Here is a 25,731-nt window from a genome sequence, read left to right on the forward strand (position 1 = left end):
AAGATAATCAGGACAATAAGGACATCTAAGATGGGAACTTCACTGAATATCACCTGAAAGTCACCTGCTCCATGGGAAGTCATTAGAAAAATACATTTTTGCCACTACTGTTTTGAAAGTATTGGTCAGGGCCCAAATCCTAGATGCAAAAGTCCATGTGTCTGTGCTAAAGAGGAGTTTGAAGTCTTTTGTTAAATCTTACTGCTTGACAGTTTGTGCATTTCTAAAAGAGTCCTTTGCAGTTTATGGATAGATTTTTAAACAGAAAAATATTCTGAATAAGATAAAAGAAATGTGCTAATCATCTCCAAGCTAAGAGATATCATTTAAAATGTCAGTATAATGGATATGATGGATAACTGAAGAAAATTATTTCCATGTCAGCCATAAGAAAACAAAGAAGAATCACGTGGATATTCAGAACCTAATCCCAGAATTTAAAAGATCAATATAGATCTTCTGCAGAATGAGACTTCTGATAAAAACCACATTAGAGAAATTAATTCTTGTTAAAATAGAAGTGATCTCTGTCCCATTTTCAGTAGTTTTTGCTTAAGTCAAAACATGCCTTTTTAAAAGTTTGTAGTTTCAACCTGAGTTTCCGTCATACTGATAAATATTTTTTCTCCTAATTGATTGCATTCAGTATGTGCTGTAATTCTGGTCTAAAATTTTCTTCTGCTTCTGACCATTAGTTAATCTAGACTTTTGTTTTCCAATTTGAAAAGCCCTCCACCTTCTATATAGGGGTTTACACTTGCTTCAAATCACCTCTTTTGAAAAAAATGAAGTAGAACAATCTTCTTATATTTCTCGCCGTGTGGCAGATTTTTCAGAGTTCAAATTGTTCCTGTTCTCAAAACATTCTGCCCTTTATTGCACCCACTTTAAAATAATTCTGTACACAACAGTAAGACTGTTTTTCTATTTCTGTTGAGTAGTCTTCCCTTTCTTGCACCCAGTATATTTCATATTCAGCTGAATATCTGTAGTTCCCAAGTCTCTCCTGGAGACACTGCTTTCCAACTATGTAATTCCCAGTTCATAAAAATGTATCTCGAATGTTTGACTTCACATTTACTTGAAAAAATATATCTTTTTAATCTGTCTGAGCTCTGCAAGTGCTGTTTTTTTGGCTTGGGCTCTTATGTAGCAAAGAATAAAAAGCATAACCAACAGTGGTAATAGAAGGCTAAACAGAAACGCCATCAGTTTCTTTATTTACCTTCGACTCCAACAGACTGATCCAGTAGCCAGTTTCTATTTCCCTTCACTGTCAGCCACATCAGTTTTGTGGTGTCTTTAGGGAAGCATCCATATGAGCCTGCTCACCCATGTGTCAGTCTCTCTGAGCCCAAGCGAGACAAGGAAAGGATGCCCAGAACCTCAGCTACCCTACACTTAGATCAGCTGACATAGTGCACTTGGCAGAAAGCATTTTGCCTACTCTGTGTTATTTCTGCACTGCAGTAAGTGATTTATCAAATAAGAAATTGTAACCTAAAGAATTTCTGTGCTCAGAGTTTCAAGAAAAGGTTTTCTTCCTGACAAAAGGGGGACAGATCTCTTTCTTAAAAAGTGGTGGTAAAGGACAACCTGAAGAAAGTGCATGTGTTCACCCTCTCATCTGGTTTCTAAATTTGTAGCAAACTAAGGAGCCTGGACATGCCAGGGGGACTTGGCACAATTTCTGTGCAGTATAGACAATACCTTGTTAATGATAGGGGTGTTGCTAGTATTTCTATTAAATTACAAGTGACTTTTTTCTTATTGGTGGCTTTAAGTTTGTCATCAAAGCAAAATATTTTAGAACAGCATTTAAAATGCCTATTCAACTGCTGAGTGTTGAGCACATGTTAATACCATTTTCTCCAGATATGGTAGTTTATGATAAATGTTACCAGATTTTGTACTGTTCATGTAGTGTGCAACTAAGACAAATGGGCCCACTGAAAGGGTATTTCCTTTGGAGAACACAAGCTGCAGACCACCCGTAGGATACACAGAAGTAATTAAGTGTCAGGATAAAAAGGTAGAGCCAAATATTAGTGACTCAGAATCCTAATGAATGAAAGACATTAAAAAAACAGCCTATCTATATGTGTGCTTTTAAAAAGAAAACATGTGAAGGCCTCAAGAGCACTTAGGGGAAAGGGGAAAAAAACCCTACCCCATCACATTATTTTACTGTTCAAAATTTCTAAGTATTTTTGTGCTGTGTTTTTACTTCTGACCAGATGCAGAGAGGTGTGTGCAATTTTGCAAAACAGTGAATACCTGAGTTCATACCAGCCTATTTCTAGAATAAAAAAAATCATAGAGAGGTATTCAAAAACTATATTGCTGTAAGAAAATCTCAACTGACCTTGTGACTTAAAATATTGCTTGCAAAAATTGCAGACCCTGCTGTCCTGAGGGAGAAAGCTCTATGATCAATTTGAGTAACTTTCAGAGCAGAGAGAGGCTAGAATGTAGTTATGACAGGTTTTCTGCAACATTTTCAGACTTCAGAGAGAACAAAATTGCATTTATATCCTATCTGAATCATAGTGAAAAAAACTTTCAAAAAATCAGATATTATTTGGACACCCAATTTCCACATAAGTATTTTCTGGCACAACTTCTTCCTTGTCTCTTTGTATACAACATAGGCAAGTAGCAAAGGTTCTGGCTCAGCCATCACAATCTCTTTTGCAGAAATATAGAGGTTTACTTAACGTGAAAGTATAAAATACTGAAGCAGTAGGTATTAAATTAGCAAGGAGCATGAGTGTATTATTTTAAAGGTTTTTTGTATTAGTGGATTAATACAATCTTTCTCAATAAAATTGAGTTTGAATTTTAGACCCAGCTCTGCATTCATTTGGTGACTGAATTTTGGACCCAGCTCTGGTGGTCACTTAAGCCTAGAAATCTCCCAGGTGCTGTGATGGAATGCAACAAATGCTTCTCTCCCACGCAGACATTGCAGTTGCACACTGAGAGGAAATTAATTTTTTTAAAATTTTATTATTGAGCACAAGAAAGTGAAAGAGAAAAAATCTTTCAGAACAGTCTCTCAGTCTTTTGGCTGAAAAGGCCAAAGTTCAAACATCTCCTCTACCTCGTTCAGATTGCAGGTACAAACTGTAAGCCTGAGTGCATAATAAACCTCCTCTGTAATGTTACCTGCTCCTTAAGGTCAGATCTTGTCAATAGATTTGTGAGATTAGAGCCCTGCATCTGCAAAAGCCATATTAACTTCAGTTTTGAAGTGTTTAAAGGAATTCATGCTACTTGATCTTTGTGCTGGTATTTTCTATAGGAGCAAGTTCCTTTTGCAGTATGGAATGCAAATGTATAAGATATATGTTTTTCCTTCAGTGCTGCCAAACCCTGTTTTTATTCATGCTGTCACTAAAATAATTTTTAACAGGGAGGTATGAGAAAAGTCAAAGGCATTGGGAGAATCATCTGAATAGTAAATCACCTTTCCTTACTCCTACAGTATCTTGTAGTAACTTACTAACTTAATGAAAATAGTTACCCTGTAATCCAAAGTATGTACCATGAAAATAACTGGTAAAATAGAATATAGCACACCATCATGTCTTTTTTCCATAATACTAAAAAAGAAAAAAACAAACAAACAAACAAACCACACCTCCTCAAAAAAACAACAAAAAAAAAACCTCCAAAAAACCCCAAAACTTAGCAAGCTGTTGGTTCTTTTCAGAAACCCTTCTGAAATACTTCCTTCAACTTTAAATTCTGCTTTCCAGATGACTTTAAGCAACTGTTACTTTACAGCACATCACAAATTATATGAAGAAGGTGTAATTCCAGACTGATTCATTTAATCTGATTAAATGGAGAGCCATGCCAAGAAGGTGGCCTTTTTATATAAAGAAAATGATGATAATAGACCAAGTCTCATCAGTCAAGAGGCTTTATTACTGTCTACTGTAGAAAAACTATTTTGTGGCTGCTGAATGATACGTTCCTAGCTAGTCACAATATACCTCATTTCCTGCTTAGATAACAGAAGATATTAAGAAAAAGTGTGAAAGGAATAAGGATCTGTGTGATATAGATATACGGAAGAATAAAAAATGTTAAAAGTGAAAATTAAGTTCTGCATAAAAACTTGCATTTGAGCTGAGTTTCAAAAGAGAAAACAAAGATTCCCAAGTTTCTGTTTGCTTACTTTGAATAGAACAGACTTGCTAATAAGTCCAGGACCAAATAGGACAGAAGAAAAGACTGTTTACAGACTAAAATGTGCTAAGACGTTCACAGCACCTGGCACAGCTTAAAACTAAATTGTGTTATCTTACTGTAGGTTCAGAAAACTGCCTTGAACAGAAGCTGAGAACACCTCGTCGACGATGTCAGCAGCCCAAAATGCTGAATAGCCCTGAGGATAACATGTACTATAACCAGTTAAATGTGAGTTCAAAGTGGCAATAAAGCTGTTTTACTGGCTTTGTTTCCAGTTAATAATTCTGTTATTAATACCTGTTTCAGCCCCTCCAGCCCCACCCCCACGTTCTTCTGCTCTCGTCTTGAACATGTGCTTATGCTCTTTATCTGTTGCTTTCATGTCAGGATGTCTGCCTTCACGGTGAATAATTGATGTGGTTTATCAAAGACGAGCAAGATGCATGCTTCATCAGGCTCACTTGAGCCCTTTGATCAAAAAAATTATGCTGTGACTTCTGATATTATCAGCATCTGCTTGCATTCAACACAAAATCACTTTGAATTAAAAATTAACGACTTGCTGCTTTGCTTTGACTGTATGTTCTTGGCCCTCTCCACAGGGAACTCTAGAATATCAAGGGAGCAAGAGGAAGCCAAGAAAACTTGGGTAAATATCTATCTTCTTAGTTCTAAGCAACTGTAAACAGAAGAAGTCCTTTGTGATATTACAGAATATGCAAAACTTTCTAGAGAGGTTTCTAAAAATAAACAATTAACATATTTCTGTGCATTGGCATTGGACATTTTCTGCAGAAGCAAATGTAAAACTTGTATGTACTGCTGTTTGCAGACACTAGGACTGATTCTTACAAAATATGCTCCCCAGCTCTCTCTGTGTGTTTTTACTACCAAAAAATAGCATTGCTCATATTTTGAAGTGTGTTTCACACTAGTGAAAGGTGCCAGATGATGGGTGTTAGGACTGAAGGCCTGTGACCTAGAACAGTGCCAGAAGCCCTGCCAGCCCCACAGCAGCACACTTGCAGTGGGCCTCTTGTCTTCCCAGGGAGCACATGTGAGGAGCTGACAAGAGAGGCCACTCTGCACAAAAGGGAGTTGCTCCTTCTCTGTTAACTGAGTCAGTTCTCATTGCTACATGAGCAGTTACCTCCTGGTAGAGGTAGAATAAACTAGGCTGGCTCCTGTGCAATTGCCAGAATATTCACTTGCCTGATCATGTGGATCTGAGAGAACTGATGGGTGCTTACAGACACATTTAGTTCAAAAATTTACCAGAACCTTCTGGTTTTTTTCCTTTGTTTTTTTTATTAATCTTATGAATGTAACTGTATGAACAAGAGGTCTTTGAGTCAAGCTTAAAGTCCAAATTTTTGCAAGACTCTGCAAGATTTGGTTTATTTTCTCGCCCTTCTTTAGTTTAAAAAAGTTTTTATTCTGGGAATAAAAACACTAACATCAGACTGCAGTGCTCATCATACATCACAGAAAAATGAAAGCCCCATGCTGTCAATAGGGCTTTTCCCAAAAATTGATGCTGTAGTCCTTGGCTCATATTCATAGCATCTGAAATAGGATACCAAAATATATCCTACTTGTGGAACATACACAGACAAAGAAAGCCACGTTGCTCAAATTAAATGCCCATTTGGTGCAGGTAGTTGTTCTATCATTTCATACTCCCAAACTGAAAGATGATATTGTATTTCCCTTGTCCTCAGAACCATTCAGAATATAAAATGTAATAGCAGTTGGAATATGTATAAAAGCTCTATCTTTCTCATCAAATCATCCCATCTTTTTTTTTTTTTTTCCATTCTTATAGTAGGGCTTTTCCTTTTTACATCCACAGAGTAGTTTCTATTTCTGAAGATATTGACAGTGTTTAACTTAAGGAGTGTTGTTTGTTTATTTTCAAGCCAAATCAAAGTACTGGATGGAGAGGATGAGTATTATGAATCATTGTCAGCTGTTGAATCTGCCCCTGAAGATGACAGTTTTCTCAGCTCTCCATCTCCTCCTACAAGAGATGTGTCTTTTGCTCAAAGCTGAACCTCACTCATTCTATTGACTAATACTGGTAAGAGTATTTTCCTGCTGATAAGCTCTTCCAGTTAACTTTGTTTATGTGTGTTCCTATAATATATTAAAAATATCATATTAGCTAGTTACTTTAGTTCACTGTTTGGACCTGGGTTTGCAGGTGTACGCTGTCACATTTAGCTGTATTTCTATAAGCAATTGCAGTAAAGGGGAGCAACAGTACCTGTATGTGTTGATGTTGATAATGGACACACTTCTTCAGCAGGAAGGTTAATTTATCCAATTCTAACCCCTTCTTTCCTGCCTCCCCTCTCCTGGCTGCTGTTCCCACCCTGTGCCATCCCTTCTGTTGTGCTGGCACAACTGCTGGTAGAGCTGTGTGAAAAGTAAGATCAAGGAACTGAACTAGATTAAAAGCACACTGTACTAAAAATTTTAATTTGGGGTCATAGTGAAAATGTTTTGTATTTCATTTGACTGATATTAAACATTGTCCTTTATAACTTTCTCTGCTGTGTATGGCTTTTAACACTAGAAAAATGTACAGAGTAAAATAATTTAAAATATAATTGTGTCTCTGTTTACCTTGCAAATAGTTTTCTTCTAAAGTATTTGTTTAGCATAAGTCAAACTCTGGGAATTATTTCAAATATAAGAAGTAAAACAGTTTTAAAGCTAATGTTTCACACACTGCTTCATCTAGTCCTTGTGACTGAAACCATCATTATGACCTGTTCTTCTTGTTATCCCTGCAAATATTTAATTTATTCCTTAAGTTATGTGTCTGAGCTCCGATGACTCCTACATTTCCACAGCCCTCTTGTACGTAGCAAAGGGGAAAAAGTCACCTGCAAATTTTTCTACTTGCTTTTCACTTTCTTTGAAAATCCTTGATGATAACAGTATGTGACTTTCTACAGAATACTGAGATTCTTTGACAGTTACTGTTTCCATGGCAGAAGCCAACTATTTCACCTTACTCTTTCATTTCTGGTGCAGAAACACCATTTTGACCTGTGACCATTCTTTGCTTCTTTTCCAGACATGCTCTTGTCAAAAACTTTTAGAAATAAAATCACATTTACTGCCTGACACATTTGCTCAAAATTATTCATTTTTTTCTTTTTTAACAAACGATACTGATTAAATCTGACCGTGTATTTTACAGACCTAGTTATGATCCTTGTCTTTATCTCTGCTGCAATGAGTTTACCCTGGTCTCTGCTAATAGATCTTCCTATTGGAGATGCACCTCACACCTATTCCTTAAGCAACATAATTTCTTACTATCAATGTTCACTGACATCATCTTATTGACTACAGGACAAGGAAAGGTGGCATGAGAAATGAGACCCAAGTGCAGTCACAATATCCCTAAGCTAGAATAGGGCTCAAAAGAAGAAAAGGTAATGAAATAGTTCCACAAAAGCTCCTAAACAGAAATTAAGTTAGGCAGGGCTGATGAGGATGAGCAAAGGATTCCAGGAAGAATAATTCTTCAGTCATTCTTCACCCAAAATAAGAGAGAAGGCTGAAGCTGGAAGTTATAATCCTGACAGACACTGAAGTCTTTCAGTTCACTCCTCATTTTCTTCTGATGTACATCCAGGTAGGTGTACTTTAAAGGCACTTAAGAGCTTTTGAAATTTAGGAACTCCTTAAACAACAGAGAATTGGTGAATAGCTGCAGATTAATTAATGGCATTAAAAAGTGCAGCATAAATAGAAATGGCAACTAATAGGAATGCAGGTGTACAGATCACTTTCTTTACATTTTGTCAAAAGGTAACGAGAATGAGTATGTTATGATAACTCATCAAAAATTATGTCAATTTTCCTATGCAATGAGTAATTTCTCAGTTAATTTGTAACATCTGGATGGAAAAAAAACATTATTTTTAAACAGTCAAATTACTTGCTCTACTCTTCCATTGGCATAGATCACAGAGAGTTCTAGCAATATTGATGCCTTCTTGTTCCATCCTTCCTTTTTGAAAACTATTAGGGAAAATAAAGCTTTATTATGACTGCAGTTCACATCATTATGCATAGTTAAGAGTTTATCAGATATTTTCATTGAATGACAGTGATGTTTCCAGATATTATGTCACCTGCCTAAAACCAACAGTTTACCTTGCACTGAGTAATACATTACTGAGTAGTTAAGTTCATAAAGTAGGGAAATGAAAAATAACATATAATTCAGTGGAGCACATAATCCGAAGCTGAAGTCTCATTGAAATCAATGAAATTTTGGCATGTGATTAAGTGCTTTGCTGAATGGGGGCTCGAGTTAACAAGAGCAGCATCAGAACATTAAAGAATAAAGTACAGGCAAAATGCAAAAACTCTCCAAGTACATCCCTTAGGTTCCTTCCTTTCTTCTCTTCCAGTTGTTAAGCTCATATCAATCTCAGCCATCAGAACTGGACTTCAGAGAGATTTTAAGCAGTATTTAGCTGCATGGAAAGGGTAGAATACAGTATTTTCCTTGTTACATACAGTGCCAGTATCTACATGTGCTGTACTTTTTCATATTAGCTAATGTCACTAATACTTTAATACTGAATTTACTACCTAAAAGCTGCTGTTGAGTAGTATGTTTTCATTCTTGTTGCTTCTTAGCTAAACACTGTGCATAAAGTCAATCTGTGTATTTTATTCTTTCCTAACTTACCCCTTTTCCTTATTTATTTGCCCTTCATCCTCAGCAGATGACCCTGTGAGGTGGTCTTCTCTCATCCTGATTTTAGAACACGTGTATACCTTCTGATTATTAAAAGCCTTGCTGTAGAGCCAGGCAGCCATGCTAAGACTGACCAAAGAGTTGAACTTCTGTTATCATATTGACAGAAGTGTGTGTTTGGGTTGATTGATTTGTGTGTGAAACAGGAGGTATGTCAGTGTGATGATCCTGGTCAGTGGAAGCATATCAACAAGAATTGCTTGGATTTTCTTATTTGGCTTTCACAACACTGAAGCATTGTTCTATTTCCTTTCATGTATATTATCCTGAAATATTAATGTATTTTGCTTAATAGTTCATAACATATTCTGTTCTTAATATTTTATAAAAGTAAAGAGTTTAAATCCTGTTAGGAAGAAGAAAATTTCTTAGACAGTGTGTAATATATTAAACAGTTTTCAGCAGATGGGAGAGAAAAGGATGAAGTTCAGCAAGGGATTTTAATAGATTTCTTCTGTAGACCTTAATGGTACTAGAAACTGGCTCTTGCTAAGGACAATTTCTGCCTTTCAGTTATGGCAGCTGAAAAACTCGTCTCTGTGCCAAAGAAAAAAATCGGGCAGGGAGCTTTTGGAGATTAGCCCCTTTCATTTGGTAATTTTAAATGTGCTTCTGACTTAAACATTTACATCACTTTAGTAACATAAAGGGACCTTAGAATAGGAGTAAATTGCAACCATCTTAAATTTGCCCTCAACGTGACCTCCCTCACCCATACACTGTAAGAGTTGTGGAAAGGTCTTTTGTGCTCTGAAGGTCTTTTAAGTGGCCCCTATCAGACTATCCAAGGACTTGTTGTTACTCAGAAGCTTATAAAATGTGGCTATAAATGATGTGAAATTGGGTGCCTACTATATGTTTTACACCATGTGAAAATGGGATTTAAGTCCCAATTTTAAAATTTCATCTTTAAAAAAATTATAATGAATGTTTATACCCTTCTGTTCTAAGATTTTCAATTATAAAGGAATATTGCTTTTTTGTGGTAAAATAGTTAGCAATGAGATAAATAACTCAAGTCTACCATGCTCTCCATTTCTCATTCCTTTTTTCATTGGCTCAAAACAGAAAGAGAATTTGGAGTGACAGCCAAATTCTGGCATTTTTAAATGTCTTCAGGTTAACCATATAAATATAGTGCATTCAATTGAAAATCAAGCCATATGGCACAAAAGTATCCTCCTGTGAGAAATGGGTACTTGGTTTTAGTACCAATATATGCATTAGACGTGGCACATACTAAACTTACCCATCCTGCTTTTAACTCCGACAACAAAATGTGAGAAGTAATGTCAGTTTTGTTGTTAACACTAGAAATACATTTTGATAACACACCTTGTCTTTAACAGTACTCACCTTGGGAGGAGTTGCAGCAGAATGCATTCTTAACAGAAACTGTTTCTGCTTGACAACAAAGCAGTTCTCCCAAACTGACAAAAGTAGCACGGGATGCTGTGAAAACCAAAGGCTAGGGAACAGCCCGCTGGGTCAGAGCTAAAGATTACAGAACTCAGTGAGAGGCTTTGTGTCTCATTTGTGATGGGCACTGGAACAGATAAAGGAGAGCGTTGACAATTCATAATAATAGAGTCTGTGTCTTTAAATACACAGGCTCGTGCCTAACTCATCTTAATAGATTTGTTGAGAGTTATTGAATATTATTTTATTATGTCTATAAATCCAAGGTCAGCCAGAACACTAAATATATACATTTTGTAATCATGGAACTGTTTATTGTAGTACTTATGCTGTGATGCTAAAGGACATAGAAGCAGATAAGTGAAAAGCATATCTTGGAGTAATGTTTCCAGAAACCAGATTACATATTATTGATCAGGCCAGTAACAGGTAATTTCCTTGCTTTTGTTTGGCAGGCTTATTTTTTACTTAAATTGCAGAGAGATATTATTTTTCAATAATTTAACTAGGATTTTGTAATATAGTTGGCAAATGGAGATGACAAGTAGGTAGATCAACATGTGTGCTTTTTTCTGCAAAAGATCCAAGCCTCAATTTCTAACCCATTATCAGTGAAAATCTCATCTCAATCTCTAAGTGAAGTCATATCACCACGATTAAGACTGGGTGTCATCCACTGGGCTGGATTCAGTGCTGGGAGGCAGGCCGGCCTGTCACAAGTGTTTCCAAAAATTGTTGTGCTACTGATCATGGCAAGTCTCTGACAAAGACCTATATAAAACTGGAACAGTAGAACTGGGGGTCCCCTACTCTCTAATGCACTGGTGGAGATGGTTGAGGCCAGGACAGGGGTAGCAGAATCTTGAGGTTCTGGTGGAAGTGACCCTCAGAAAGTTGGGTTCTGGAGTACAGCATCGCAGTACAGCTGAAAAATGAGGATATGGAGAGGCTGCACTGGGGTCCCTAGCAAAGGGAAAGGATTGGGCAGGAGGTACTTCCACAAAATTGTGTGACATGGTTTATTTAGTGATTTTTGGTTTTGCTGCTGCTCCCTGTTATAAGCAATAAATCAACACAATTGCTCAGCTGGAGAGATTATGTGAAGACTTGTGATAAAATGGCTCTTACTGAGATTGCAAAGTCTTTGAAACAGAAACTTTTAGGTTTGTAATTTCTACTACCCCAGGAATGAGCATTCAGTCCTTGTTCTGTAGGACTAGTTTGATGGAAGTTTACATCCAAATTCAAAGGTAAGTGCTGCACTGAATGTAGACACAGACTTGGTTTATTTGATTAAATTGACCTGTTAGAAATTAGCTTTTGAAAGAAAAACAAAATGTGAGGCTTCATAAAACTGTAAGTTTTGGTAACTTGTGTTGCAATCTCTGACATCTTCAACTCAGTACAGATTTACAGCTGAGTTCCTATTGGAAATTGGTATTGATTGATTAGGTTGCTCATTTAACATTCCAGCATGCTACAACAATAATGCAACAGACCATGATAAAATAGGATGTGATCTAACAGGACATGACCGATGGCATGAGAGTAAAACGCTGGGTTTGCTAGTAGTGCTGTGCAGTAGCTCAGATTGGCATCTTGTGTGCTTTGATTGTTCATTTCATTTTACTGTCATCCTACTGAGTTGAACATTTTAAAAGACAACGGTGTTTTTCCATCTGTAAGTCATGGAAAGACAGATGGATGTGGAGAATCTCCACCTACAGCTCCTTGACTGAATGCCACTGCCCACTTAGTGGTAGAGAAATCCCTTCTGGAAAACCAGAATGTCTTTAAATATATTGTATTGTGACATGCTTTTTTAATATGGGAACTTACAGATATTGTTAATTCTTTTTAATGAGTACAAGTAAAACAAGCTGGTTCTCATCAACATAGCTGCTATATTATAAACACTCTTTCTGTTCCACTGAAGTTAATCTTCAGTCCTTTTACAAGAAACTCATCCTTATTAAAGTAACATTAAGAGCTTCTTTTTATTGATCTGTTCCTTTCACTTAATGATAGGAACTTACTGATGTTTTAGTAATAACCTTGCAAGCTTTATCTCATTTTACTTCCATGTGTGTTACAGATAGATGCTGTGGAAACTAACTTAGCATAAACATTTTGCAGATGTCTTTAAAGGTTAAGGAAAAAAAAGGTTTAGTTGCACTGCATGTTAACAAAGATGGCTGAAAAACTGCAAGATAAAAGAGAGCCTGGAGTATGAACATCAAAGAATTGTTAATGACAAGAAATACCATTAGGGTTAGCATCCCTTTTGTTTCAGCCCCCTCACACCTGCAGTGTATTGCAGATTCTGTCTTTGTTGGCACATCTGAATTACTTCCATTAGCATTTATAGAAAAGTGGCTGCAAAACAACAGAAATGTACTCCTGATTTTCTCTGTTGCTCCAAAAAAGTAACAAATTAGGTTCTCTGTGGGTTTCCTTCAAGGTACAGTATCTTATTGTAAAGGAGACTGTAGACCCAGGATTCCGTTGATTGCAAATGAGCTGGGTTGAAAGGAGAGGGGAGCTTTTGATACTGCTGGAGAACTAATATAAGCAACTACAAGAAGCACACATAAGAAGCTCAGACATTAGCAATAGCAAAATCAGAGCGTGAAATTCAGATTAGCCCTCCACAGGCTGTGAGAGGGAGGGGGTATTGGAAGACTTGGCATGGCTAAAGGTGTAACCTGTTTCATTTGGCCCCTGAAAATTTTTAACAGATGGTGGGACCAGCTGTCTTTTTCAGCCATTTAATAAACTCTTCGGTGGTAACAGTTTGGAAAGTGGGGGGTTTTGAGTTTTAGGCCAGAGGAAAAAATAAAGAAATCTGTCCCAATTGTCTTTGCCAAATAGAGAAGTCTGGAAACATTATGGAAAGTTAAAGTGAAAAATCTAATTGATGATACTGTCCTGATTATGCATTTCAACAGAAGAGAAAAAAAGAGCTGCTTGTGCCCAAGTGGACCAGTGCATTACAAAAAATGCCTATTATGTTGTAATCTTTATCTGTCATTTTAATTTCAGCTCTTGCAAAGAGGCACATAATGAGAAATTCTAAATGAACTGTAGAATCAGAAACTGCCTTACTTTTTGAGACATGATACTATGTTAAAGAAACAGGCAGGGTGATTTCCCATATCAAAAATGAAAAATACCTTTTGGATAAGATTAGGTCTGCCTAGGTGAGTACAGTAGTCACTGAACTTGCATAACACAGTGTTATAAAATGACAATAAACTGCTGTTTGAGAAACATACTATGTTGAGCCTCTAATAAAAGCCTTAGTGATATGTGGGATTTTATTTGAGAGTTTACAAATAAAAAAATTCAGTGCAACTGTATTTCTTCAATTAAATTAATTTTTTTAAATTAACATTTCCAACACAACACTTAAATGGCAACTCTCAATTTTATGAGATGTTTTATTTAAAAAGCATGTCTAGTGTCTTTGAACAGAACAGTTCTTTTTGCACATTTACATGCTACCCAGCTGAGCAGCCAACCCTTCCATTTGACAAGGGCTTTGTTCTGCCTACAGGCCTATTATAAGCCCTAGATTGTTTGCCCTTAATAAATTGCAACAATAAGACAGAAACCTCTTTCAGGTTAAGAGAAATAAAACATGTTGCCTACATAGCAAAGCATATGAGGTTTAATAATGACAACAGAAACATATCTAGTAAATCTCATTTGCTTTGCTCCCGGATCACTACAGTTAAGATAGTACAAAAAACGTTAGCATCTTTCCATGCATCAAACAAAAGATTAAAGAAAACAAGATTGGGACAAAACAACTCCAGCTACAGAATGTGGGTTTTTTTTCACAATATAAAATCATACTGAATGCTATGTAAAGAGACTAGTGGGAGCTAAACAGAAAGAAATATGAACATGATTAAATGTAGAGAAAAAAAATGTTTTTTACTGAAACAAGGCATGATTTTGTATTATCAGGAGAAAGAAAAGAGTGCAAATTATTTAAATTGAAGAATTTATACTACTCTCCAATGTGTTGGTGTGCATCTGCTTGTATGTACCTTTCAGGCCCTCCCCTGAAACACAAAGCCCTACCAGTTTAACTTTTATAACAGCTAATGAACATTCTTCTGTGGCTCAAGTGTTGGTGGAGAACTTGTGATCTTAAACAAAATTGTTAAGCCCTGTTTCTGAGGCCCCATTGGTAACATTCAGCTGTCAGCTGTGTTGTGTTTGCTGAGATTGTTAGAGATGGCTACCTTTGTTGAACCTAGATCTGCACGGGTTTTACACTTAAGCTGGAAATTCCCAGTGGTTTTTAGAGTATATCTGCAAATTATGGAGAAAATAGGAGGCAAAAAAGATAAACATTCTGGACTCCCTGTGCAACAGTCCAGTTGAAGAAGGTGAGCATAAGTGTTATTAAACCACTAGGTATAAGCAGTATGAAAGAGTTTTCTCTATTAGAAACTCATTAGTAACTCAATATAGTGCTTTCAGAAAGAAATTCCAGTCACTGTTCCACTTACAGCTTACTTTTTTTAAATTCTTTTTTTAATTTGTACATGGAAGTTCTGAGAATATAAGTATTTCCTTCCTTTGATTATAAGAGAAGTACATGCAGGTAGTACTTGAAAATGTTGCTGACAGGCTAGAAGTGATTCAAACTTTCAGAGGAAATACAGTGTTTATGACAGGTATTGATTCAACTGCATTAAAGGCTACTTTTCTTTCTTTTGAGGTATTTTTGAGCTATGGACAATACTCTGAGGACTCTTAAGATATTATCTTGGGAAATTTCAGTACTGAAATTTCTCTTGCCATTTCTGCTCAATTACAACATGTAGGGAACATGGTCATGGTTTTTCTCTCTATCTTCCTTTGTATTAAAAGAATTAGAGGGGGATTCTTCTTTCTCTCTGCCACAGTGCAGTGATAAGGTGCCAGCTTCACTGCTTCTTCCAACTGCTGCATGGAACCAAATAGAGAGCACATGATTTGTTATTTCTGAGGGGGCAAAGCTTGCTTGTTTCACCCTGTGGCTTCCCCCAGTGTTAATCTCTGTTGTATCCAATTTCTGGGTGACACTTGGAGGAGGACTTTCAAAGGATGGGCATGAAGAGAGAGGTATTAATGGTCTTTCATAAGGGAATTAATGGCCTTGGGGACAATGGAGTAGAAAACTTCTATGAGAGAGACTTAGAAGAAAAGAGAGGAAGCTACATGAGATAAAAAGTAAAAATACATGAACCATTAGGTTTCATGGTAGAGGCAACCTGTAGGAAATTTTGAAGATTTTTCTCATCATACTATAATAAGGCAGTAAATCATCTTACAGAGTGTCTTAAAGTGTGTATAATACCTGTAGTAGAAAACCACTTTAAGATGCTTTAGAAGCTTCTTGAGAAGCCAAGTGGTATAGTTTAGAACAAAATTGCAAATGAACTAGTAATTCAAATTACAAAAGTAAAGGCAAATAAAATGTTCCAGGTATAAAATTCCTCCCTTTTCTACAATGGGAAATTGCTGCAATCTGTATCTTGAGATCTGGTTCCTCTTCCAAAGATCAGGGAAAAGAAAATTTCAATTTTTGATGGTACAAAGTAAAACGTTTTTTCTCCTCTGGGCCTGCAGTACTTCATCAGTATCAAATTTTTAGAGGATTATTTTATAATCATTATCTTACATCTTACTGTAAGCTTTGGAAAAAGTATTTTCTGTCATAAATTTACAGAAAATATCAGCACAATAAAAAATCTAGAATTATGAGTTTTCAATAGTAATTGTTCAGTATGCTAGAAATTTAGTGGTTTTAACTTCAGAAAGACAGACTACCAAACAGGTGATAAAAATCATAAGTGATGTATAGTATATATTATCAGCAAATGTTTCTCCAGGTGTCTCTCTGTAAATATGCTACTAGATGGTGTGTTGGAAATTTCTTTGATTTATCCATCATTTTTTTAAGCATGTTGAAGCAAAAATAGTGGTAATCTTTCATCTGAGGAGATTGTTTTCTTTCTTTTCTTCATCATGAGAATGATGTAGTCTAAAAATAACTTACTTTTCTCCTTTTACTGAGGTTCATTACACTGCAAGAAATTATTGGCTTCTTTAGACAAACTGCACAGAGATGGATATTGCTAACATATATTTTTTCGCCTTCAAATTAAACAGAGCAAGAGATATCAGAAAAATACCCAACAATCAAAGTATATCACTCCAATTTTTACAGATCAGTCTTGTAAAAACCCTTGCTTCTCTCAAATATCTAAATATAGATACTATTAATTTCTCCATATATAAAGATTTCAGATGTTTACAGCCCATTTACAATTAAATATATAATCTGTCTGCTCAGCCAGACTAAACCTGGGTACTTTCATTATAGTCACACTGGTTTTGGTTTTGACAAAATAATTAATCAGTAGCTGGGAGTTTGTGTTTACTGATAGCTCACACTCTTGAGAGGCAGGAATACAAACTTCTTCTCAATGTCCTATGATCTTCATTTAGCTCTTTGTATATCAGCATATATTGGTAAAGGACAACAACAAAACCTGGATTGAATTTAGGACATCAAGGAAGGGTGCTGAACAAGAGATAGACATAAATAATTGTCCACATCCTCTAAATTCTTCTGAATGGTCAAGAGCAAAAAAATAGCCCAAACTTCTATTTCCCTTTTGTACTCTCCAGACTTCCATTATGTGAACATGCTGGTTACCTCATAACTAATACCTGTAAGGCTGTTAGAGGGAGCCAGCCAAACATGGATCAATGAGTTGATGGTAAAGGAAAAAAACAGTGTCCCAAAACTTAGCTGATCCAGCAATACAGTTGTGAGTTTGTGCCTCATGTATTTGCAGAGCATCAGAATCACTATGTTTGGTCATATACAGTAGTACAAGGATTCACTGGAAAAAGTTGGTGGAACACTTACTGAGGGGAAGAGAAAACTGGCATAGAAAGAGGGTCTACTTGAGGTGGAGGAAAATTAGCTCTTCTAACTGCTCCCACGTGTGAGATCAAGGAAATACAGATGATAGCGTTACTTGATTCCCAAAGGTGTTTCAGGAGCAAAGCTTGCAGATCCGTCTGCAGGGGAGGTCATCACCACTGAGAGTGGTTGTTTTGATGATTGGCAAGTGGAACTAGTGCCTTGGATAGAATCCTGTAGTGAGGAGTTTGCTTAAGCAGAGAAAGGATGGGCTATGAAAGTAAGCAAGTATCTAGTTATTTCTGCTCAGAATGTTCAGTGTTAGAGTTATAGAAGCATGTCTGGTTGTTAAGTACAGCCCATCTAATCTGTATTTTGTCTTTGTAAAGCAAAGGTGTTGGGCTCTGGTCTTTTACTTATTATATGCTCTCATCACTGTCCACCAGGAAGAGTAGAAATATAGGTGTCGTGGTTGTGTTGGCTCCTGCAGCTTTATTTGCATAGGCTGCATGTTTGTCTCTTCATTGCATCCACAGTCTCATTGTTGCCCCTCTGCATGTCCAAGGTTATGTGGGTTTTACTCCGTCTGAAAGATTAACAACGGCTCATAATACAAAGGTTGCTAAGAGAGTGTACAAGTGTCAGAAGAGACTGATGTGAAATCAGGGGGATGGGAGTGCTATAGAAAAGATTTTGCAAGGGAAATTAGTTGCAACATCATATTATTTGGTCTCAAGTTGTGTGCCTCTGCTCATCAGTCCAACTCCCTGCTCTTCAGTAGGGTTAATATGTGACATAGAACAAGGTATGTGATCCCCTGTGTTGCCTTTGATAAAAAAGCTGTAATAACATAGTACACCTTTATAGAGGAGTTGTGAAGATAGATGCTTTAAAGATGACATGCTCAAAGTGACTAAAGCTCCTCCCAGTACACTCACTGCAGTTTGACCACCTTCTTACTCGGGACTGTCACAAGATTTTGCTTGTTGATCCTATTTCTGTGTTTCCACCCCGCTCAGCAGCTGCACTCCTGTTACTCAGAAAAATATCCTGAATATTCCTCTCACACCTGGCTGGTATATCCTTACATACCCTGTCACTGGTAAACTTGGCAAGTTGACAGGTTACAAAAAGAAGAAAGGGAAGCAGTGCAGTTGCTTTTCTGGCTGGTGGCAGGAGAGAGCAGGGAAGGGGAGACAAAGTTTCCACACCTTATCTAGGTTGAATGTATGTATGAGTTGTGTCAGAGGTGGCTGTATATGGCTGCATAGAGAGAAATGTTGAAGAACACCCCACAGAGATGAAAACAGCTTCAATCAATTGCTCAGGCTGAGCTGCTCCATTCATCTTGGTATTCTGATAATCAGTGTCGCCAGCATTAACATGTGTAATTCCATGCTGATTCTTAGCTTCTATAGTCAGTCTCAGCACTGATGTGCTGTCTGCTTGGAGGTTACCTTTTCTCTCCACCTAGATGGTTAGGCTTTTGCTTCTGACCCCTGCCAAAATGCTGGGCTACATTCAGACATCTTACCAGTGTTAGTTCAGAGTCTGTGTAGCTCTGTTTTTCCTACATTCCTCCTCTGCTGTCTTCCAGTTGTTGATGCTTTACTTTGGAGCACTGCAAATAGTGTCTAAATTATAGTGGAGAGGCATATACCAAAAGAAAGAACAAAGCAGACTAGATTGTGCTATTTCTAAGTATTTATAAGAAAATACTGATCAGCTGGAGCTTGTCTGACTGGTAGAGCAACAGTAGGTAGAGGAAATGATTCGTTTTCTAGGCAGTGTGATCAAGATTCTGTGAAGGCTGTAACATACAGAGCAGCAGTTGAATTGATGACCAGTGAGGCATATGGTATCTAAATTAACAGCATAGGATCTCCCAGGAGAAGGAGGTCACCAGGGTATCAGAAGGCTCAAGCAGAAAGTTCATTTTGTCTCTTCCCATATTAAATTCCTGAGATGAATGCTATACTAATTTGGAAAACTAGATAAAACTGGAGATGTAACACCTTCTCTTGAGTCTTTGCAATAGAGTTTAATGGATAAAGTTATGCACATTCCTAGAACTACCTCTAGCCTCACTGTGTACATTTCTAAAACTTTATTTAGAGGGATTTTGATTACTGTGTTCTCTTGTAAACACTCTTACTTCTAGAATGTAAATTACCTTACCCTTAATGAGAACAGGCAGCAGAAATTCATAAATCAACTGATAACTGTATCTAATTAAAGAGAATCACTGGCACTACAGAGCAGCTTCTTTTTGAGTCACTCTGTGTGCCAAGTACACTTAGCATGTGTAGCAATGGAAGTAGAAAAAAAGTAGTAAATCATGAGTCCAATTCAGTTTTTCTGGGCATCTACTCCACTGCCTTCTGTAAGAATCTTGACAGAATATTATTTTTCAGCCCCATTATGCATTGGTAAGAATGGCAGCATTTTATAAAGTTAGTCTGATTACAGATGAAATTGCATGACTTGGCATTTGGATTTTTCTCCAAGTTTCATTTTAAGACAAAAAAAAATTGGAAAATAGTTCTTTGTGGTTTAGTGTGACCTCCTAAGAAGCAGTCAGTGGTTTTCAGTTGCAGATTTCTGTATCATTTGGGCATTGGAGTGCCAGCACTGCAGCTTCGTAGTCGCCTTCTTATTTCCAGGCATGAGAATTAGGTAATTTAGACTAATACATTTCCACTTCATTGCAATATCTGTGTTTTGCCATATACTCTTCTTTCTTTCATATGTAATATGGGATTCTCTCAGCTCAATGCCAGTAGAATATGCGAGTTTTCTTCATGTAGTAGGAAAATAGGAGTGTGAGATTTACTGAGGGAGAAAAGCCAAAAACTGTAACAATTTGAAGATCTTATCTTTTTTTCTCCCTCTGTCTCAGAGGTTTCAGAAGTGTGAGAAAAATTATACTGTTCATTAGACTGGTTCATGTGTCATGGCCATGCTGATACATTCATTTTTGAGGAGAATATCCTTTCTCCTCATCTTGTCCTGGGTTCTCAAACAGCTGGTCAAGCTCTTTGGCCCTGAGCAATAGGAGCTGATTGAAGACTGAAGTGAAAGGTGATTTATTCCCAGATTAGGGTTGTTTGCTTTGATTGGCATGGCCAGCCAGCCAGCCAGCAGAAGGTGCATGCGTCAGCCAATACTCCTGAGGTTTCAGCTGAGCTGGGGTAAGTTTTTCAAGTGTTTGGTGAGGAGCAGCCTCATAATCCATGTGCAGAACTGAGGCAAGGAGCTCCTCTTTTCAAGCCTGGAGCAGTTGTGTGTATGGCAAGGGTCATTCCCCTTGTAAAGAAGGGGAAGGAAGCTGACTCTAGCATACAAGAGTATGGTTAGAATGACTTCACCTTTTTATAGTTCTGTGAAGATGGAAAGCATAATCAAAAATAGTGTGTATTTGAAATACATTTGAAATAATTTTATTGATGGTAATTTTCAGAATTGGACAGAGGGAAATTTATGTTTGGGTAGTTAATGTAATTTATGCATTTAACTATTTATATTCTGCACCACTTAAGGCATCAATTTATGAAATGACACAGAAACACACTGTACACTGCTTTCCTGAAAAGACTTTTCTGCCAGTCTATGAGAGCACTGTTCAGCTAGGGAGAGATAAGTCATTTCAGAATTGTAATTTAAGTTTTCCCCAATCTTTCATGGGATCCTGAACCTCTGGTGGCAGTCAAGAAGACTGGCATTTAAAAAAAACCAAACACCTCAATTTAGAAATCTAGTTTTTCTAGGTCCTGTTCGAAAACTCTTGCCCCGTTGGGGGCACTCACCTATGTCACAGTTTATAGGCTGCCTTTCACTCAATGTGTGCATAACTGGAAAAACCTACCTTGAAAGCATTATACAGAGAGAGTCTTCAGATTCTCTCCCATAGTGTGAAGACAGTATCTCTTTCCTGAGACACCTTTAATGCCAGTCAGTACCATATCTGTGTCCCTGTTTTGATCCTCACAATCCAACTATTAGGCTTTTTCTTCATATCTCTATTTTTTTTCCCCAGCTAAAGTGGAGTTGTTGAAGAGTTTATATAGAGCCCTTGTCTTTTATAATAAAGATTATGGACATTTTTATATGTTCTTGTTCAGTAGTCCTTGAAGAGTGGGTTATTTCAAAAGTGCTTCTTGAAATATTGAAAAATACTGCCATTAGAAAATACTTACTGTTTTCTCTACCAAAAGATTCTAAAATTACAGCATGAATTTATTAAAAAACAGGTGTATTTTTACAGTGTTGGATTAATCCACTCAGCCAAATCAATAGCAATGTGGCAGCCATGTGATCATCCAGTATTTATGTGTAGATTAAACAATGATCTTTCTGGATAAACTTTGTGCTGTTTCCAGTTCTAACACAGTATAGACACAGACAGCTGTTTAATCTGTCAGTAAGTATACTAAGTAACTAAAACTAAGTATCATGAGACAAATTTTTAGATAATATACTCTCTGTAGTTAAAAGGAAGTAAATAACAATTTAATTAATTTTCATTCTATACTAATTGCAATGTAAAAAAAAAATAGCTATATGTACCTGTAGTCATAAAATTAAAAGTTCCCATCTAGTCTTCCCCAAACAAATGCATTCTATCAAAAATACAGAGGCTTTTTTTACCTAGTGTTTCCCCAAAGGAGAGAACAAGCCGGATGCACACAGCAGTTCCTTTTCAGCTGCTTGCCAGAGTCTTGGCTTGCTTTCTGTTTTGTAGAAGTCCATATCTAGCTGTTAGAGCTGTGACGAAAATGCAGCCATGTATGCCAGAGGCAGAAAGCATTTACAGAGAATTTGAAATTATCATCTTGAACTAAAAGTGTCCCAGGCATTCCAAGTAGAGCCAAGAATAACACTTTCAATATTGTTATGATTCTTTTTTTAAAATATGGAAGCAAGGGAAGTAAGTATATCCAGAAATGTTCACCAGTGTTCCCCAAGACAGGAGGAAGAGTCACAAAGGGCCAGCCAAGGATGGAGCAGAAGATGAATACATTAAGATATTTAAAACTTTGACAACAGGTTTGTGAGGCATAAAACTTTGTGAGGCATAAAACTTGTTCTACTTCTCATAAAGGGCAACTCAGCTTTCAGAAGTTTGGGAAATCCTCTATTAATCTTTGTCAAATCCACACCTACATTGGGAAATGTTGAGGCAAGCCTTTAAATCCTAAATATGCCTTAACATGTGCCAATCTTGTCTAGAATTTTGTGGTTTTCCCTAAAGCACAGGAAAAAAAGCAGGAGATAGCATAGCAGTTTTTAATGTTTTTTATTTTCATCTACTGATGTTCAAATTACACTGTGTGAACTGGTTATTCCTCATCTTATACCAGTCATGTTGTCCACTGTAAAAATGTGAATATGCTGAAGTAAATAAAAATAGTATTGATGGCATATAACTCACAACTGTTGACAGTGTATCCACACATGCCTGAAGCTATATACCTAGGGTAATTTACCTTCTGGTGAAACTTCTTGCTGTTGTGAATGGGTGGTTTCTGTTAGTACATCTTTAAACCAGAAAAAAAATGAGGGATGGTGTGAAGACACTGCCTTCTGGAGCAAGCTTATTACAGCTTTTTCAAGTTTAAATTTTGCCACCTCTTATGGATAATTTGACTAGGAGGCTTGGCTGAATGTTAATGCAGCTGTTCACTTCAAAATGATCCTGTCTTTGATTCTTTGTCACAATTGCTAAAGAACAGTATTTAATGGAAAGCAACCCAGGGACCCAGGCTGTGGACAGGCAGGTGGCCAGTGCCCATCAAGGCTTCCAGGGTTGTTCATGGAGGGGTCAAGGCAGGTGACTGCAATGACTTTGGAAAAGCAAATGTCATGAAAAGACCTGGCTGTGGCAGTGTGAGCCATCACTATGACAGGTTTTGGGGTAGGCTCCAGGATGAGGTACTTGGGGCCCTGAAGTCAGAGGCACAGCAGAAACCATGCAGGGTACCACTGGCATGCAAGTAGCTGTTATTTGTTATGCTGCCTGCATTCAAACCAAGGCCCTGCGTGGTTGTACAGCCACTCTGGGCTACCTGAATCTGAAAAATCTTGATTTTTAAGACACCTATCTAAGAACTGTGATGATGACTCGTGATTTACACCTACTGTGTTTAAATCGACGGTAGCCACCCAGCCCAGTGCAGCCTGAGCCCCTCTGGCCCCGGGGGCGGTAGGGGTCTCGCCGCCCGCCGTAGCAGGCAGGGTCCTATGGAGGCAGCGGGGCTCTGGGAGCCCCTTGCGCTTCAGCCCTTTGGCTGGAGCAATTCAGGCTCCCGCTCTGCCTCCGGGCCGCCGTGCTGCCGACGGCGCTGCCGCTGCCACCCCGATGGGCCCAAGAGCTGCTCCGGCCCCTCCAGCCCCGCCGGTCGGGACTGGCCCCTTGGTCTGAGGGCCAAAGCTCCACGCAGGGCTGTGCGTTTCAGCGCCGCTCTCCGAGCGGCCCCTGGCCCGGCTGCGGCGCCGAGAGCAGCTCCCAACCCCCCGGCGCTGCGCCTCCTCCCGCGCTGCAACTCATCTCTGGTGTCCCTTTGCTTTACGCTAGGACGTAGCGGCAGCCCATTTCTCATGGAAATCGTGCTTTGTGTAGCTGAATTGACACTTGGCCTTGATACCTGTATCTCCTGATAACTGAAACAAATTTCTAAAATAAATATTGTACTTTGATCTTCCAGCCCTGCATTTTTAATGACAGCTCTGAACATCACTTCATTAAGAATACATTTCAGGAGACTGAAATGCTCCGAGTTTGAACACTAATTATTTGTACAGAAAATTATGACTGCGGCGTTTCATTTTTCAGCCCATTGGTTTCTTCCAGAAATGAGAATTTATTATCGATTTTTAGGTAATGTACTTTCTTGGATGCAGATTTATGGCATTTGTAGAGTGGCAGCTGTATAGAAACTTATGCAGTTTTCCACTAACTCTTTTGCAACTTGACAAATCATTTTGGTTCGTCGAGATACCTGGGGAAATACCGTACTTTAGAGAATGGAGGGAACCTCGGGGTGTTCAGTGTCTCCTGATCTACCTATCCCCTCTCATTTCGTTTAGAAACATTGTTCTGAGCATTCATCTGTAAATTACGAGGTAAAACGAATTAGCAAAAATCTAGGTAGGGGTTAAATCGGGCATCTCGCATATCTCTGGGTTTGACATAAGTTTGGGGAAACAGAGGTTTAGGGACAACGCAAGCGCGAGCGCCGCCGTTTCGCTCGTCTAGCGAGTTATTGCTCCTCCAGGAAGCCGAGGTGCGGGTCGGGCTCCCCACGTGGCGTTCCCCCTCGGCTCCGGCTGCCCCAGCTACAGCTTGGACTCGAGGGGACAACAAGTGCGCTTCTGCCCCGACGCGGCTCTTGTGGCGCGGCTGGAGCGTGGCAGTGAGCGAGGGGCACCCGACGGCTGCGGGCGGGGGTGCTCCCGGCAATGCCTGTGCGTGTTCCCCCGGCCGCGCTGTCGGCCGGGGCTCGCAGTGATTCCTCGTTAGCCGCCATGTCCCGTGTTGACGCGGCGCGGCCCCCGGCGGAGCGCTCATCGGCCGTACTGGGAGGTGTTCGTGTGTGGTGGATGGAGGTGCCGAACCCCGTGAGTCCCGCACCAGTGCGGGCGGATGGGGAGCTCTATCGCCCGCAACCTCACGTCCTGGCGGGAGCTGCTGCCGGGCCGCGAGGTCCTTCAGCAACGGCGAATCTTGCCTCGATGAATCAGTGCGTGGTAAAAGCGCGGGATGCGGGACCCTTGTCTTCCTGTTGCCAACCTGGTGAAGCGGTTACCTGGCACATGGGAAGAGCTTGATATGGCTGCTGCGTAGTGTTACATGGGGTCGAGCTTTTATTTCTCCCCGGGACTCAATATGGAGCCGTGGGAGAGGACTTGGCACTTTAATCCCTTCAAAGAAACCGATCTAATTCAAGCCCTACAACTCTTGAAAGTCTTTGAGCGGACAGTGATTGTTTCCACAGGAAAGGCAGATAAAGATCTCTGTGTGCTGGCGTTTAAAGAGACTTCAGTGGCGGTGCGAATACAATTGAACCCAGCGACTGCGGGGAGGATCGAGTTACCTGTGCAAACAGCTCGGGAGAACCAGAGCCAGCCGGCATCTGCCCGAAAGGGTACCCCCACCTCCTCAAGACGGAGATGAACGTCCTGGTTTGGTACCTGGCCAAATGGGCCGGCGTTTGCGATGGCCTCGGAGCAGATGGGGAAGCGGGGAGGAGAGAAGCGTGTTTCCAGGGCCCCCGGCGGAGCGCGGAGCTGAGCGGGCCCGCGGAGAGGCGCGGGGCCCCGCCTGCCCCTTGCTGGGCGGCACATGCGAGGGGGCCCGCCAGCTCTGCAGCCCACTGAGCTCAGCAGCCGA

The 25,731-nt window shown here is 38.9% G+C and overlaps 1 protein-coding gene across 1 annotated transcript in view; it reads left to right on the forward strand.

Annotated features, from left to right (window-relative positions):
- The window catches only part of MYO3B (myosin IIIB), a 170,196-nt gene extending 163,514 nt beyond the window's left edge, over positions 1 to 6,682 (forward strand). The window contains exons 33-35 of the mRNA XM_059852361.1: positions 4,322 to 4,428; positions 4,803 to 4,849; positions 6,120 to 6,682. Coding sequence (XP_059708344.1) covers positions 4,322 to 4,428; positions 4,803 to 4,849; positions 6,120 to 6,252 — 287 coding nt within the window. The 3' untranslated portion in view covers positions 6,253 to 6,682. The remainder of the gene's footprint in view (positions 1 to 4,321; positions 4,429 to 4,802; positions 4,850 to 6,119) is intronic.
- The last annotated feature ends 19,049 nt before the right edge of the window (positions 6,683 to 25,731 follow it).

This window comes from Haemorhous mexicanus, chromosome 8 (genome assembly GCF_027477595.1).
Source record: "Haemorhous mexicanus isolate bHaeMex1 chromosome 8, bHaeMex1.pri, whole genome shotgun sequence".
In the NCBI taxonomy this organism is placed as follows: Eukaryota; Metazoa; Chordata; class Aves; order Passeriformes; family Fringillidae; genus Haemorhous; species Haemorhous mexicanus.